The 15494-nt window shown below is 47.7% G+C and overlaps 3 protein-coding genes across 3 annotated transcripts; 1 reads left to right on the plus strand and 2 right to left on the minus strand.

The window, feature by feature from the left end:
* Positions 1-959: 959 nt before the first annotated feature.
* LOC127312485 (protein CHLOROPLAST IMPORT APPARATUS 2-like) lies at positions 960-5398 on the minus strand. Its single transcript, XM_051343003.2, has 3 exons — positions 3410-5398; positions 1523-1693; positions 960-1372 (listed from the first exon to the last, which is right to left on the minus strand). The coding sequence occupies exons 1-3, from the start codon at positions 4535-4537 to the stop codon at positions 1316-1318; spliced, it is 1356 nt and encodes a 451-aa protein (XP_051198963.1). The 5' UTR covers positions 4538-5398; the 3' UTR covers positions 960-1315.
* A 5012-nt stretch (positions 5399-10410) lies between these two features.
* On the plus strand, positions 10411-11219 carry LOC127312483 (uncharacterized). Its single transcript, XM_051343002.2, has 3 exons — positions 10411-10606; positions 10706-10906; positions 11004-11219. Exons 1-3 carry the CDS (start codon positions 10496-10498, stop codon positions 11037-11039), a joined length of 348 nt encoding a protein of 115 aa, XP_051198962.1. The 5' UTR covers positions 10411-10495; the 3' UTR covers positions 11040-11219.
* A 270-nt stretch (positions 11220-11489) lies between these two features.
* LOC127312482 (mitogen-activated protein kinase 4-like) lies at positions 11490-14809 on the minus strand. Its single transcript, XM_051343001.2, has 3 exons — positions 14554-14809; positions 13552-13977; positions 11490-12559 (listed from the first exon to the last, which is right to left on the minus strand). Exons 2-3 carry the CDS (start codon positions 13972-13974, stop codon positions 11873-11875), a joined length of 1110 nt encoding a protein of 369 aa, XP_051198961.1. The 5' UTR covers positions 13975-13977; positions 14554-14809; the 3' UTR covers positions 11490-11872.
* Positions 14810-15494: the final 685 nt, after the last annotated feature.

Genomic DNA, 15494 nt, shown 5'->3' on the forward strand with positions numbered 1-15494 from the left:
GCTGTTCTGATAACATGGACGTGATCCAAGCAATGAATAATGGAGGCTATTCTAGTGGAATTGCAGCGGCAATCCTTGATGACTGTTACCATCTGGCGACTGGGTTTGTGAAGATCCATTTTGAACATGATTATCGTGAAGCAAATTATGTAGCTCATGAATTAGCTAGGTTGGCACGGGGACAAATGCAGCAGGTTTGGTTTGAGAATCCCCCTGTATCTATCATACCTCTTCTCATAAGCGATGTAACCTCTATTACTACTTAATAAAGAGTATGATGCTATCAAAAAAAATTGATTTGGAACTTCTTATAGTCTGCTTTTCACAAAATTTGGAAGGGAAAATTTATTGCTCATGAAATTATTTCTGTTTCAGCAACAACTATGAGATATGCTAGTTTTTTCCCTGCATATAATTGAAATCAATGTTGAGCCAAAGTTGTACTACAGAGAATCCAAAGACTTGCTCCTCAGGCCTTTAACTATTTCTTTTGAAACATATATTTGACTGTATACATTCGTTAGGATCAGCTCTGCCAATTTCTTAGGTAGAAGATGACACCATTGTGGTACTCCAGACAATTTTTTTCTAGCTTCATACATGATTAGATGTATCCAAATCACAATTATCTTTTAATAATTTATCTAGATAAATTCGTTCTAAAGGACTTCTACATCCTTCGAACGATTTCAAAAGAAATTTATAGAATTATAATCCATCAGAATTATACTAGAGATCCATTGTGATGGAAAAAGAAAGTGACCATGAAATTCACTTGGATCGCTTTTATATACACCTTATCTAATAGGATACCTAGCAAAATGCGAGATTTGGTGAAAAACAAGCAAACAAACTTGTTTTCCCTTGAATTCTTGTGGAGCATCCAGATGACTTTTTTGGAGGAATTGACAGGCCCTTGCACCTCAATCCTAGTTTTTCCCCTGAATCTCAAAGAACCCTGCGCAAACCAAATGCCTCTAGAATCCGGAAAAGTCATCGTTCCCTTTTTTGTTTCTCTGTACATAATTTGACATAATATGATGAAAGCATAGTTAACAGGAGCATTTCGTCATTATCTTAACACTCTACCACTGCTAATAAGTTTTTGGCTTATGGCATCCTTTACCCTAGCATCTGGACAGGGAAAGTTGGCAGCAACTATCTCATCCCCATGGCAACAAGCCACTCTAAAGGCATCTCTACCCTCTGCATGCTAACAAAAGCGCAGAACTGAAAAGACAGAAGCTCTCATTTGCCTTCAGTTAGAGGGAGAGTGAAATCCAAAAAATGTCCATGGGTGCAAGACCGTCCTCCCCTAGCTCTCTTTCTTCACGGCATTCTGCAGAAGAGAAGCCTGGCTGGCAAACCTCCCCTGCAAGAACCAAAACAGAACATGAGAACAAGTTCTTCTTCAAGCTTTAGCAAAGTATGCTTGGGAGCCTAAATATTTTGTGTTTCGGTTGGAATAGTGATCTTTGGCCTGGCAAATATACATCTGCTAAGAATTAGTTTCCGTGCTTGCCTTGACCCGAGGGCGACACTCGGCGTTCACCTTCCGTGCTTGGTACCGGGTCTTATTTGAGAGGAGGGGAGTGCACTGCTTCTGCCTGTGCTGCATTTTTTTTATGCCTCCCTCCCTGATAGCACCAGCAGCACCATTCTCTAGAAAGAGTTCGATGGCGGAACTCTTAGCCTGTAACCAAAGGTTATACACTAATCAGTTAGATCTTCCTTCGCTTAAGTAACAAGCTATGAGACGAATAAATAAGATGTTTCTAATGTCATAGGATCATAATATAGCTCACATGGTCATGAACACTTTCTAATGTAGTTTACGGCTGTGTAAAACATTTAGCCAGCAACAATAATTTCTATTACGAAACAAAGCAAGCGTCAAATCATCTAAATTTGATCAGCTTTCAGCAGATGAGATAAAAAGAAGTAGAAAAATAAATTTGCCAGTTGCTAACGAATTTACAGTGATAAAAGGTTTGATATTAGAATATAATATCTGACGGTAGAATTTTTTAATATACTAAAATAATAATGCATGCATAATATACAATTGACAGTAAAAAATCATCTGAAAATTCTCAGTTTTGAGAGATGCAGCCCCAGAAAAGTAGAGAACACATTTTCCAGTTGCGAAGGAAATTATCAGGAAGAAAAAGTTGAACACGGAATTTAATATCTTACGGTAGACATGTCTATGGATCCAAAAGCACCAGTTTGAGCCCAACCACTCTCTAACAAGAAGAAAGGCATGGGTTGCTTGGCTTCAGGTGTCTACTGGTTGTGGCACAACTGAGGTAAGCTATCAATCAATGAAAAGGTTCAGCTACAGGTGTCTACTGGTTGTGGCACAACTGAGGTAAGCTATCAATCAATGAAAGGGTTCAGCTTACCTGTAATTGCTATAAAGCTCATTTGTGTCTTAAGTTTACTACTGTTAAGAATATGGCAATGAAATGGCACGAACAAGGTACCAAAAATAGTTGTTGGATGAACAGTCTATCTTTGGTGCTCATGCTAGAGAAAAACGATCTAGTCTTTTGCTGTACTTTCCTTACCCTGATTAAATTGATGTAAACATGAATTCATTATGCAAAGGATGTACTAATACTAATTTGTTGGACCAAATGAGCCTGAAAATTCAGACTCACCAAAGGAAGCATTTCCTGAAAACTATGGCTCAAGCAGATATGTATAAGACCAGAATAAGATATCAGAGTTAGGAATTACAATGGGTATTATTGCTTGCTGAATGTTACCATGGAAAATGAAACAATTCTGAAGGGTCACCGTTATGTAGATCAAAATTATAGGTACTACAATAGGACTATGTGGACTGAAAAATGTGTTCCTTCTTCCATCTACACAGTGCAATGTTCAAAGCTTGAACATTCAGATATCACCGCGCTTTTCCTAAATAAAGTGTTCAAAGTTTGAACATTCAGATATCACCGCGCTTTTCCTAAATAAAGGTACTTAGAGCATCTCCAGTCGCGTCCGGCCAAAAAAACGTCCCAGTCGCGTTCCCCAAAGGCCGCTTCGGTCCAGACGTGCTCCAAATGTTGTCCGGCGTCCCTAGCCCATCCCCTGTGTATATAGTCTCTACCGGGGACGCCGGACACGACTTTTACACTTACTTTTTGTTTGGAGGTCGCGTTTGAGGGACGTGGCTAGAAAAGGGACCTTCTCCAAACGAAAATTTTGTCCGGACGTCCCCCAAACGACTAATCCGGCGCTTTGCCCGGACATCGTTTGGGGGACGCGACTGGAGATGCTCTTACAAGGTGAAAATATAGTACTCGACAAATTAGGCTTCCCATGGCAATTAAGTTTCTGCTAGGCATATACATGAACATGAACTCCTTTTATCCAATGAAATGGAACTAGAGATTCATACCAGCCCATCAGCGGAAGACGATTCAGGTACGTTGCCGTCAGCGAACACGGATCCTCTGTCATACCAGGCCTTGAGCACCTCCTCGGTGTTGAGGCTGAGGCCGAGCCCTGTCTTGGGCGCCTTGAGCGCCAAAATTCCGTCATCCCCATAGACAGAGTCAGGGATTTCATCCTCACATTTCCTGCATGGCCCAACCGCAATGTCCTTCAACGCCTTCTTCTTGGTCTTCTTCTTCTTCTTCTCCAACGCCGGCGGCGGTGCCGGAGGCGCCGGGGTGATGTCCTTGAGCGGTATGGCGGGGCACATCCACCACTCGCTGTCGTCGTCGTGCCGCTTGAGCGCCTGCTTGACGTTGGGCCGGGAGCGCTGGAAGCCGAGCCCCAGCACCATCAGGCTTCTGATGAAGGGGTCCACGGCGGAGCTGGACAGGGCGCCGGAGGCTGGGAATGAGATGGTTTCCATGGTGAGCTTGCCCATGATGCCGTCGATGCCCTCGGCGGCGGCGCCGTCGTCTGGGCCGAGGAGGAACGAGTCGGCGTCGAAGCCGTCGGAGTCGGAGTCGAAGTCCAGCTCCCCCGGCTCGTCCGCGGCGGCGCCGTCGGGGGTGGCTGGGGAGGGAGCTGAGTCGCGGAACTCCGTGAAGAAGGCGCTGCTGACGGCCGCCGGGGACAGGCAGGTCTTGGAGAGGACGGGGCTCCGTGGCGAGGGCGGCGGCGGGGCGTCGCGGAGGAGGCAGGCGGCGTTCCCGAGGACGGGGAACGGCGGGAGGAGGTCGGCGCAGGCGGCGTCGTCGGCGAGGGCGGAGGCGAGGCCGAGAAGCCGCGTTGTGTGGCCGCCGCCGGCGGCGGCGGCGGCGGGGAAGACGGAGGGGTACATGGATGCGAGGAGCGCCGCCGCCTCGTTGTAAGTCTGGTTGGGGCGCTTCCTGGGCGTGCGCGCCCGCTTGAGGGAGAGCGAGGAGGTGGAGGAGGAGTGGGAGGCCTCGGAGAGCGTGGAGGAGGCGGAGGAGTGCGAGGCCGGGCGCAGCGGCGGGGGCGCCGCCGCTCCCCCGGCCGCCGCCGCCGCCGCCTTGACCATGTCCAGGTCCGGCAGGCGCAGGCCGCCGCCGGTGGGGATGCAGGAGGCCATCGATCGGGAAGAGCAAAATCGCGACTTTCCGGCCCGGGGGCTGCGGAAGATCGCGATTTGGGTTGATTGGATGATTAAAGGTGGATGGATGGAAATCAATCTGGACCCGAGATCAAAGGGAAAGGAGTTGGAAATCGGCAAAGCGGAGCCCCAAACCCCCACCAAACCCCCCAAACGCCGCCGCCTCGTATGGCCCCAAGCAGAAACAGAGGAAAAAAGGGCAAAGTCCAAAGGGCGCGTGGAAACCGAGGAATTTCTTGTCTCGAAAGAAAAGCCACCACCGAGACCGAGAGAGGAGAGGGAGAGGGAGCAGCGGTGCTGCCGCCGCCGACGCCTCGCAGACAGACGGCGAGAGAAAAACAAAGGCGGTCCCTTTGGGAAGGAGAAAAAAAGGCGATCACCACCGCCCCGGCAGGGTTAAATAGGGAGCCCGAGACTGGGCAGGACGGCAGAGCGCTGCGGCCGGCCGGCCGCGGCAGAGCAGGGCCTCACGGGTTCGCCACTAGGGAGGGGCCTCGGGGAACGCGCGCAGCTCATGAAAAGATAATCAAGAGCCCACACGCTCCCGCTGCCATTAGATTGATTTTCCTCTCACTGGATCCAGGGAGGGGATCACAAGGAACAAGAGGAGCGGCACAAAATCTGCGCTGGATCGTTGCTCCAGCCTACAGGGAGGGAGGAGGAGCCGAGAAGAGGCCAGGTGTGGGCGGAGAGAACATAGCCATTGCTAGCTCGGAGTACTGCTACTAGTCAAATTAATCATCGTGCTGGACTCAATCAGACTATCGGAGGATGTGTTAGCAGGTGCGACAGGATTAGTCGCCGGCGGCAGCAGGGCAGGGCAGCTCCCTTGGATCCTAGCAGCATGGAATTCTAGCCAGTGATTCGTCTGAATAAATTATTAGTTTAACCATTCGCAAAAAAATAAGAGTTTAACCGAGAAAATAGAAGAGAAAAGAGAATTGAGATTAACTACCAGTCGTTCGTTGGGAGCTGGAGGAAGAGACAGACAGCTGAGCTGAGGTCGGTTTCAGTTGTCAGTGTCACTGGCTCACACTCTTCCGCTCTCGCGGGGCCCACACGCGCGCACCGCGACACTTCCCGTGCGAAGCAGCAGGCCACCACACCTCGCTAGCATAGCAAGCTCCTCTGCCCATGTATCGTGTGAGGTTTTCGTGAGAGGAGTGGACTGTGTGTGGGGACTGGACTGGAGCTACACTCTCGCGCGTACGTACACGTGTGGGCACGCCAACCGGTCGAGTCCAGGAAGACGGATGGGCCTTGCTGCTGCTCTCGCACGTACACGTGTGACCTAGTACTACCACGGGCATCAACCATTCATATTAGGGTTCTCCAAAAGGAAAAGTGCTTTTAGCACACGAGCTCCAGTGCTCTTGCTCAGTTAAAAAAATTGAAAAATGTTTTTACAAGTTATAAAAAATTATGAAAATAATTCTGTAGATTACCAAGGATACATCCCACAATCATGGAAAATCCCAATCCAAAATTCTTTTTATTTTGACCTGGACAAAAATGACAAATTCTGATATGTTTTGGAGATTTGAAAATGACTACTCAGATCTACAATTTTGTCATTTTTGTGTAGCTCAGAATATTAAGTATTTGAAATTGATTTTTTGCCCGTTTGTGGGATACATCATTGACTATGTATGGATTTTTTACCAGAATTTTTTACAACTCAAAACTATTATTTTTATTTTTATTTTAAACTCTCCAAAAAGAATAACATTCAGATTAATCATCTCCAGCGGCCCAACGTGAAACGGACGAGGTCCGGGATCCCCCATGGCCAATTGAAAACTTGCAGAGCAAATGTCGGTGTGGCCGGTGGTGGAGATGGAGGTGGAGCGGCCGCTGGTGCCCACGAGGGTAGACGCGGCGGAGGAGGCGGCACCCGCGGCTTGCAACGCCAAGTTGAAGGCCTCTTCCTCCGACAGGCCTTCCAGCATGTGCTCGACAGCGTACCGAGGCATCGGCAGCGGCGGTTGCGGCATCTCCGATATGAGGATGCCTAGCCCCATCGCCTCCTCCTTCGTCAGTTCCTTCGGCAGATCGATCTGCTAGCCGTCCTGCTGCGCAATCTAGATAGTGTGGAGGACGTTGGCGACGTAGTCCTCAGAGTCGTCCTGCGTTTCGGGCGTCGGAGGCGATGGAGGTGGCAGCGTGCGAGGCAATGACCATCGCGGCCCTGGTGGCAGGCCGAAGTTGTAGTCCTTATCGCCAAGGAACATGGAAGCAGGCCTTCCGCCGCTTGTCGAGCACTACATGTCGGTGGTGGTAGGTGTCCCACATGGGGGAGTCGATGGCGATGTCAGGGTCACGGTGGATGCCCGACAACAGAATGCATGGCACGCATGCGCTCGATTTCTTCGAGCCGCTCCGGGCCGGAATGTGGCACCGGCGGGACGGGCACCTGCGCGGTGCTGAGGCACCATCCGCCCGGCAGGTGCATGTTTAATATAGTGCCCTAGAGGCAAATAATAAGAGTGCTTATTATTATATATCAAGAGTTCATAAATAGTTTTGTGTCATGCTATAACTGTATCAATCGGAAACATTGATACACGTGTGGTATTGTAAACAAACCAGGGTATCTAGTGAGCACTCGCAAACTAGTTCATTGAGGTCAATCGATGATCTATGTTTCCCGATCATTGACACATAGTCATTGACAATGGAGTCATATCACTGAGTGAATGATATGATGGACATTCCCATATATAAGTATTGTAAGGCGATCAATGTCATATTAAGTTTAACGTTTACGATATTTATGAAATTGAAGTAACCTAATCCTTGGCCCATGAGATCATATCTAATCACCGTCATCGGTGGTTGCTTTGATTGCCTCAACAGCCACATCATAGCAGGGTGATCATAAAGGTGTAGTTAGGTATGCAATGGGATGTGTTGAGGCATATGATTTAAGAGCGGGATTTGTTCATCCGCGTGACGGAAGATACTCTGGACTCACTCAGTGAGATTATATTCAAGTTGTGACTAGGTCATGAGTATAGAATCGAACGGAACGAGTTGAATAGCCTTGTCGGTAACGAGATCGAACTAGGTATGATGATACCGATAATCAAGTCTCGGATGAGTGTCGTAACAAAGGGAATGAGATACAACATAATGGTTCAAACGACGATCACATCTTCGTAGAATACACGAGGGGTCACTATTGTTCTGCAGAACACCCTAGTGATTATTGATCGAAGAGTGTCTCGATCATGTCTGCGTCATTCTCGAACCGTAGGGAAACACACTTGAGAGTTAAATGAAACTTAAGATTATTTTGGATTCAAAAGTAACACCGGAGAATAGAAAAGAGAGAACCGAAAAGAATCTGAAGTTGTTCGGAATAGTTTGGGAGGTGTCTCGAACAAATGGCATTTAAATGATATGTTTAATATGTTGATTAAATGAATTAATATATTAAAATATATTTAATTTGATAAGATATGATTTTTATTTTGTTAAAAGGGCATCCCTACCTTATTGGGTCCCATATGGAAGGGGCCCATAAAAGAAAAGGAAAAGCGAAGACCAGCGTAGCCCGCTAGTACTGGAAGGTGCTCAGAATGCGAAGCGGGCCATTGATGGCCGCACCGATGAGCACCGGGAGCAGAACGCTTCCAGGCGGTCTTGGGGCGGAAGCGGGAGGACACAGGTGGTCCGTGACGCATCCGCGCAGACGCATTTCCATCCTAAATTTTGGTTTAAAATGGATATGTTTGCAAGAGTCGATCTATTTTGCGTCGGGCACTAGAATAGATTTTTCCTGACCTTGTGTCCACTTAGACCAAAATGAACCCCCTCGAAGCTTCTAGGTGTTCGAGATGCCCTAATAATGTCATCAATAGAGAAAGACTTTGCTCGTCAGTAAGACTATAAGAGTGAATGTACATCGAGCAACCTGGAATCAAAATATCTAGGCCGGCTCGATAATTTAGCTTGCTAAAACGGTTTTGCGTCTAGGTGCTGGAGATGCCCTAATAATGTCATCAATATAGGAAGTACTTACCAAGAATATCAAGCATTTAAATTTTGCTGGCTCTAGGTCGATCAAGAATTAAGTTAGTTGTAGATAAACTCTGAAATTATTAGATTTGTATACTAATTCGTGTACATAAGAATTACACATCGATGCACAATTACACATGGTATGCGATTACACATCTTTTTCCCCAATTACACAGATATTACACATGAAAGTTGGTGACCGAGAAGTTGGTCCTGCATGGACTAAAACTAGCCATGTTTTGTCTTGATAAATTGGTCAAAATAGGGCTGCTCTTATGGTCAGTGAGAGTAACTCTACACCGGGCGACCAGGAATCAACTCAGGCCATTTTTCGTCAGGGAAACGAATGTTCAGATGAGATGAAAGATACTTCGTTGTCTACCACTATGAAAAGAAGCACAGGGTACGCACTGCGTTGCGTACTTGCTTAAGCTTCTACTATTGTTATTTTTGGTTGCTGTCCCGTTCCTTATAAAGTAATGAAGATTCGACTGACCGTACTCGGCGACGGCACGCACCGGCAAATCGTCGTGCAAAACCTCACGAACCCATGACATTTCTACGTTATTTAGTTTTGTTTTCTGATCGGCAACGGCTGTCGTACGTGGGCTGCTTGTGAGTTGTGATTAACAAATTCAGGCACGGAACCACGAACGGAGTTCTCTTTTTTTTGGCGGGTACACGAACGGAGGTTTTGACCATTCCTCTGTGGTTGGCGCCGGATACTGTACCGGCGGTCTGAGAGCATCTCCACGGGGGATTGGCCTTTTTTATCTGAGGAAGATTCCCCATACCGACGCCATAGACTATTTTATGGATCGATTGAAATTTAAACAAATTCATAAATAATTGGACCGCAAGTATATAAAGGAGTTAACCTCACTCCCTTGAAGCTGACCAAAGTGATTATCAATACGAGGATGTGGATACCTATTCTTCATGGTTCCGCTTACGAGTTTCAATGCAAAGGCGTTTGTCCTTCTTTCTAACTAACAATACGGACGTGGAGATCGAATTCACCCATAAATTCTTGTAATTGCTTATTAAACTCTTCTATTTTTATTGTCGCCATCCAATGTTTAGAGATTGGAGCTGGTAGCAAATCTATGGCGAATGACAATTTTCATCAGCTTATGTCGATATTACAAATTTGAACAAAATTTGCTAAAAACTAAGTCTAATCTAATCGGTCGAAGAAGTCGGCTAGGTCAATGACCATGCCTAGGTTTGCAGCCAACCAAGCCTTGCCGAAGTCCTACATCGCTGGCGGAGCCATGTTGTACGACTCGCGATGCGTGTGGGTCAGGCCGATGCCCTTGGTCGGATCGTTAGGGTCGCGGAACTACAATTGCGCTTGTCGGTACTCGCCCCCCGCCTTCGGCTCCAACTCCTCCTTCTTCACCTTCTTCAACAGTGGTGGTGACGGCGACTGTTTCTTCTTGGGACGGAGGAAGAGACGGCCCTTTGGTGAGCACGGCTCTAGCTTCGGCAGTCGGAGAGGAAACCACACTTCCATAGCGCGTCGGCGAGCGAGGATCTACCGGATAATAGTTATCGTTTTCTTGCTTAAAAACATGAATAAATTGTGATACTCTGTCCAACCCATTAAACATGTCGAAAGTTTGTCTAAATTTAAATGTATTTGATCACTAAATAATGTCTAGATAAATTTTTGACATCTTTAATGGAATGGAGAGCGTACTTGTATTATGAGTCAGAGGGACTGAGGGAGTACTATGTCACTTCTGGATGATCGATGATTGCCAAAAAGAAATTCAGGAAAGGATGAAAAACTGAGCGAGAGATGAGAATCACATATTTGAAGCTGGGTGGGCTCTCTCTCTACTGCTAAACCCTCCGCCTCGCTATCGCCGTAATCCTCTCCCTGTCCACAGATTCCATCCGCCACCAGCGATGCCGCAGCTGAGCCTGAGCACCAACGTGCCGGTGGACGCCGTCGTCGCCGCCGACATCATCAGGGACTGCTCCAGGGCGCTCGCCAGGATCATCGGCAAGCCAGAATCAGTAACTCCTCCTCTCCCGTCCCTTCTCAGCGCGCACTCCATCTGTTCGACGGAATGCCTCCGCATCATGTGCTTACACGAATCTTTCACCTTGGCGCAGCACGTGATGGTGTCGATCGACGGGTCGGTGCCGACGTCGTTCGCCAGGAGCGAGGAGCCCGCGGCGTACGGCGAGATCATGTCCATCGGCGGCCTTGGCCCCGGCGTCAACGGGAAGCTCAGCGCCGCCCTCGCCGAGATTCTCGAGGCCAAGCTCTCCATCAGCGGCAGCAGGTTCTACGTCAAGTTCGACGATGTGCAGGTCCGTCCGGCACATCCCTCTCCGCTCTGCCCTCTACTGACATCTTCTGATAGCTGATAGCAAGAAATGCATTTTGTGCATCGTTCTGGTGCTGCAGGGATACAATTTGGGCTTCAACGGATCCACCTTCTGAGCTGAGACAAGTCCATCACGTGGAAGATGCTAGAATGTCCAGGGACAGTAGTGAAACTAGCAGTACATGCTTTACAGTCGCCATTGTGTAACTTCTGCATCTTCCATCAGTTAACATTCCGCACATATCTGAAATTCTGATGTACCTTGGCTTGAATTCAACCGAATGCAGGATCTGCTTCATGGCCTATTGTTCAGTTATTTGTTCTGAAAAGTTGTGACAGACGCAGGAAAAACAGAGTTTGGAAATACTCGAGTAGAGAGATTGAGAGCTCACACTTATTTGCTGAATTTCTTTTACCAGGATGTAGAGCTAAATTTGAGCACCATATAGTGTATCGGCACATTCACCCTGTACATCGATATGCTGGTACTGCATTTTTGCAGGAAGCTTCAAAATTTGTACTACCATTCTATCCAAACAGCTACTGCTCTTGAAGAAACAAGACAGTGCTGAAGTTAAACTACCATGAAGCAAAACTGATGGAACCAAGATCACTCGAAAGTTGACACCTCCATATATAGAGGAGCGTCTAAGATTACAACTTACACTCAGATTAAAAAAAAGATTACAACTTACACAAGTCTATGATAACTGAGTTCTTAATTAATAACCAAATCCCGCTTCTACAACACAGTACAACATACATACTACAAGTAGTGATCCATAGCCAGAAAAATCCATACGCTGGCTTATTGTGCAAATATTTACAAAACAGATCACCGGACGTGATATCTTGGTAGGCGTGATAGTCGATGTACGATTTATACAAAAAAACGAACATGCGAAGAACCTGGTGCGGGATACTGCTCTCACATGTTCATTCCTGCTTGTCACATATTCACCATTGTGGCGGCCTCAGGGTGGTACTGGAGCATCTCCTGCCATAACATTTCTCGGATCGTCTCTACGCCAATGTTTTCATCTATATCGAGATCAATGGGTACCTGGGCAGGAGGGTTTGCGGCTGGGTCATACAGTGCAGACATGTAGGGGTGCGCCAGAGCCTCAAGGACACTAATCCTTTTGGAAGGATCAAAGACAAGCATCTTCTGCAACAGATCAATGGCAAGAGGGTGCGCCTGTGGGTACATGTTAGAGAGGGGAATCCCTGGGGTGTATGGAAGGGATTTGATGTAGTTGCGAGCTTTCCGGTTGTCAATGAACTCAAGGTCACTGTCACTCATGGTGCCAAGAACATTGACTATAAGCTTAAGCTGATTTAGGCACTCGGTTCCCGGAAAGATCGGCTTGCGGCCAAGTAGCTCAGCAAATATACAGCCAACAGACCAGACATCTATGGAGGTGCCATAGTTGTCGCAGCAGAGCAGCAGCTCAGGAGCTCTATACCAGCGGGTGACAACATATTCAGTCATGAACTGACCTTTAGTGTTGTTTGTGCGAGCCAGGCCAAAATCACAGATCTTCAGATCACAGTTTGCATTAACCAGAAGGTTCCCTGGTTTCAGGTCTCTATGGAGAATCCCTGCTGAATGAAGGTACTTCAGCCCTCGGAGTAGCTGCAGTCAACAAAAGGGCTGCATCTTAGACTATTGTTTTGTTGACAAATATTACTGAAATTGAAAATCAATCAGGACGAAATCCAAAGATATCACAGCAACAAACTAACATTATTGTATTTGTCCACCCAATATGCCCAAGCCTGGCTCCTATACATAGTTTTCACTCAAAAAAGTTACACAAAGGCTAAGCTCTATATGTTCATGCAAATAGCCTGTGTAAATCTAGATGTGTATTAAGCTGCTTTTAAGAAATATATACAATTCTTAAGCGCAAGCACTGTTTAGGAGCAGCTATAGAAGTTCTATTATAGACATACTGAAAAAATAAAAGAGCTTCCTCCATTAATTAGCAGATATTTCTTTGATAACTTAACTAGTCCCTCCGTACTGGTTTATTAGGCTGACATGTAGTTCAAGAAAAAAGTTTTACCATAAATTTGGTCAAGAAAACATAAATTATATTATGTCACAAAGATCATACCATTGGAAATGTCTTTTTAATGTGAATCCAACGGTTTTTCTTAAACTAGGTGCCGGCTTAATAAACCGTACGGAGGGAGTAGTTGGAAATCAACAACTTGAGATAGACCATGAACTTAATGTAAATTTGTACAGGACTTAAACAGCATATATTGTATCACCATACAAGAACCTTTTCTGAAACAATCAAACATGGTAGATAGATTAAACAAGATTTTGCCAACCACAAAACCTAGGCATCAGACATGAATTATATTTCTAGTTAGGTAATTTGGCATGCTTAGATGAAAGCTAAAAATATAACCAGTTCTACTTTGATTTGTATCGGAAGTAAAAACTGCATACAGGTCATGGGAGACTAACTATGGCTAGCAAGCCATAACCATGACTTCGAGGTGAATGCTGAGGTCTTAAAGAACTAACTTATGGCATAATGGTGAACAAATGAAAGAGTATGTAGTCAGGCCGTAAGCAAGCGTAAGAATGAAAAACGGAGCCGGCCCTTATACCTGAAAAAGGAAATACTGGCAGTGGTCATTGGAAAGCGGCTGTGACGACTTGACAATCTGATGCAGATCAGTGTCCATGAGCTCAGAGACGAGGTACACGTCCTTGAAGCTCCTCCTGTGGATGGGCATCATTATATCCTTCAAGCAAATGACATTCTCGTGGCGCAGGTGCCTGAGGAGCTTGAGCTCGCGCAGCGTCCTGAGCGCGTCGACGCGGTTGTCGAAGACGTTGTTGATCTTCTTGATGGCGACCTTCTCGTTGGTCTCCTGGTTGATGGAGGAGCAGACGATCCCGTAGGCCCCTCGGCCGATGGGCTTGATGGGCACGTACTTGGTGTCGATCTCGAACATGGTCTGCCACATGGTGTAGTAGTGCTTGCCGTGGTTGCCCATGCCGTTGGGAGGATCCACCATCATCGCCATTTTCTGATGAGAAAGGGAACACATAAGGTTAACAGTCTCGTAGAGAAAATAAAGGGAGGTGTGACAACGAAAATGGTTCACTAGTACGCTGTTGACAGATAGTGTGAGTGACGATCTTATGCTACACCGGTTCTTCACGGGTGACGCTTATGAGCTTGACTTTTTCCATGGTCGCAGCCTCTGCTTCCATCCCACAGTTTTATCCGCGCCCTCTTAACAAAATACAGTTTTTTTTTTGTTCACTACAGTGTCTAACACAATTTGTTTGACTGAGCCGGCGATTATTTCGTGAATCAGAGCCACGCTCCGCTACCCAATCCCAGCCCCGGAGCAGCGCAATTCAAAGCTCAATCGGAGCAAAATTGCCGCATTTTGAGGCGAATCCTCCCGCCCTGCTAGCTAGCACGAGCATGTAAGCTAACGGCGGCGGCCGGAAGCAGCCCAATTCGCCGGCGGCAAGCGGCGAGCGGCGCCGCCTAAGCTCAGTTAGATGCCTTAGGAAAGAAAGAAAGAAAGAAAGAACTCGTGCAAGAAATGGAGGGAGAGGGACGATGCTCCCAGGGGGAATCGATCGCTCACCTCAGGACGCAGCAACAGGAGCAGCAGCCGATCTGAAGGTCCACCGGGAGAGGACTTCCGGGAGCTGGGGAGGAATGAAGGGGAACGCGCGCGGAGGGCGTAGGGCAGGATGGAGAGAGCGACCGAGCAGACGGGAGCACTGCCTATTTTTAATTGCTGGGGACTACTATACCACTAGTAGCAGTGGAGCTGGAGGAGTGGGAATTGGAAGATGGCGACGGGGCGGTGCCGCTCGGAAACAGCGAGGGGGCGGCTGGGCAGAGGAAACACGCGGCGGCCTACGGAAAGTAGCTCGCCCAGCCGCCGCCATATATACCCACATGGCCAGGAGACACATGGCCGCCCCTCCTCCCTCCTTCCCTTCCCGGTAAGGTAAGCCGCCCGCCGGCTTTCCGGCCGAGGCCGGAGGCCGCGCGGCCGCACGTGCCCACGTCCGCGTAGCGTGCTCCACCGGCGCGACGGCCGTGCGCGCGTGTCCGGCGCCGGGCGGGGCCACGACGGCGCGTCGATTTCTTGGTCCGATCTGGGCAGCGGTTTCGTGGCCTTTTCGACTGGGTGTCTTGTCCGCCTCGTGAACCCTGCGATACACGGAGGAGCGATGTGCGCGCGCACGCTAGGCTAGGGCAGGGCAGTGATGTGCGCGGCTCGCTCGCGCGTGAGTCGCTGCCTGCCCAACATTTTGGACCTTCATTCAGAGGAAAAGGTATGACGTGCTACGTAGGAATAGCCGAATAGGATAGAGAGTTCTTACCTACGCCATCCACGAAGAGCTGCTTAGAGCATCTTCACCGACGCCTCCCAAATAGTAGCCGGCAGGGGCGTCAACACAACATCCTCCATTTGGGGGAGTTCCATTTGGGGGAGCTGCTTCCACACCGGCGCTCCTCATACGACAGCCCTAATAGATAATTTGAATTTGAAAGCTCAAACACAAGCATAGA

This window comes from Lolium perenne, chromosome 7 (genome assembly GCF_019359855.2).
Source record: "Lolium perenne isolate Kyuss_39 chromosome 7, Kyuss_2.0, whole genome shotgun sequence".
Lineage (NCBI taxonomy): Eukaryota > Viridiplantae > Streptophyta > Magnoliopsida > Poales > Poaceae > Lolium > Lolium perenne.

Excerpts from the sequence above, each read along its gene's own strand:
- LOC127312482 (XM_051343001.2), bottom strand. The coding sequence starts at position 13,974 with ATGGCGATGATGGTGGATCCTCCCAACGGCATGGGCAACCACGGCAAG. Across the intron at positions 12,560-13,551 it reads GCCAGTATTTCCTTTTTCAG|CTACTCCGAGGGCTGAAGTA; the intron begins GTATAAGGGCCG and ends TGTTGACTGCAG.
- LOC127312485 (XM_051343003.2), bottom strand. The coding sequence starts at position 4,537 with ATGGCCTCCTGCATCCCCACCGGCGGCGGCCTGCGCCTGCCGGACCTG. Across the intron at positions 1,694-3,409 it reads CGTCTTCCGCTGATGGGCTG|GCTAAGAGTTCCGCCATCGA; the intron begins GTATGAATCTCT and ends CTTTGGTTACAG. Across the intron at positions 1,373-1,522 it reads AGTGTCGCCCTCGGGTCAAG|GGGAGGTTTGCCAGCCAGGC; the intron begins GCAAGCACGGAA and ends TGGTTCTTGCAG.
- LOC127312483 (XM_051343002.2), top strand. The coding sequence starts at position 10,496 with ATGCCGCAGCTGAGCCTGAGCACCAACGTGCCGGTGGACGCCGTCGTC. Across the intron at positions 10,607-10,705 it reads TCATCGGCAAGCCAGAATCA|CACGTGATGGTGTCGATCGA; the intron begins GTAACTCCTCCT and ends ACCTTGGCGCAG. Across the intron at positions 10,907-11,003 it reads TCAAGTTCGACGATGTGCAG|GGATACAATTTGGGCTTCAA; the intron begins GTCCGTCCGGCA and ends CTGGTGCTGCAG.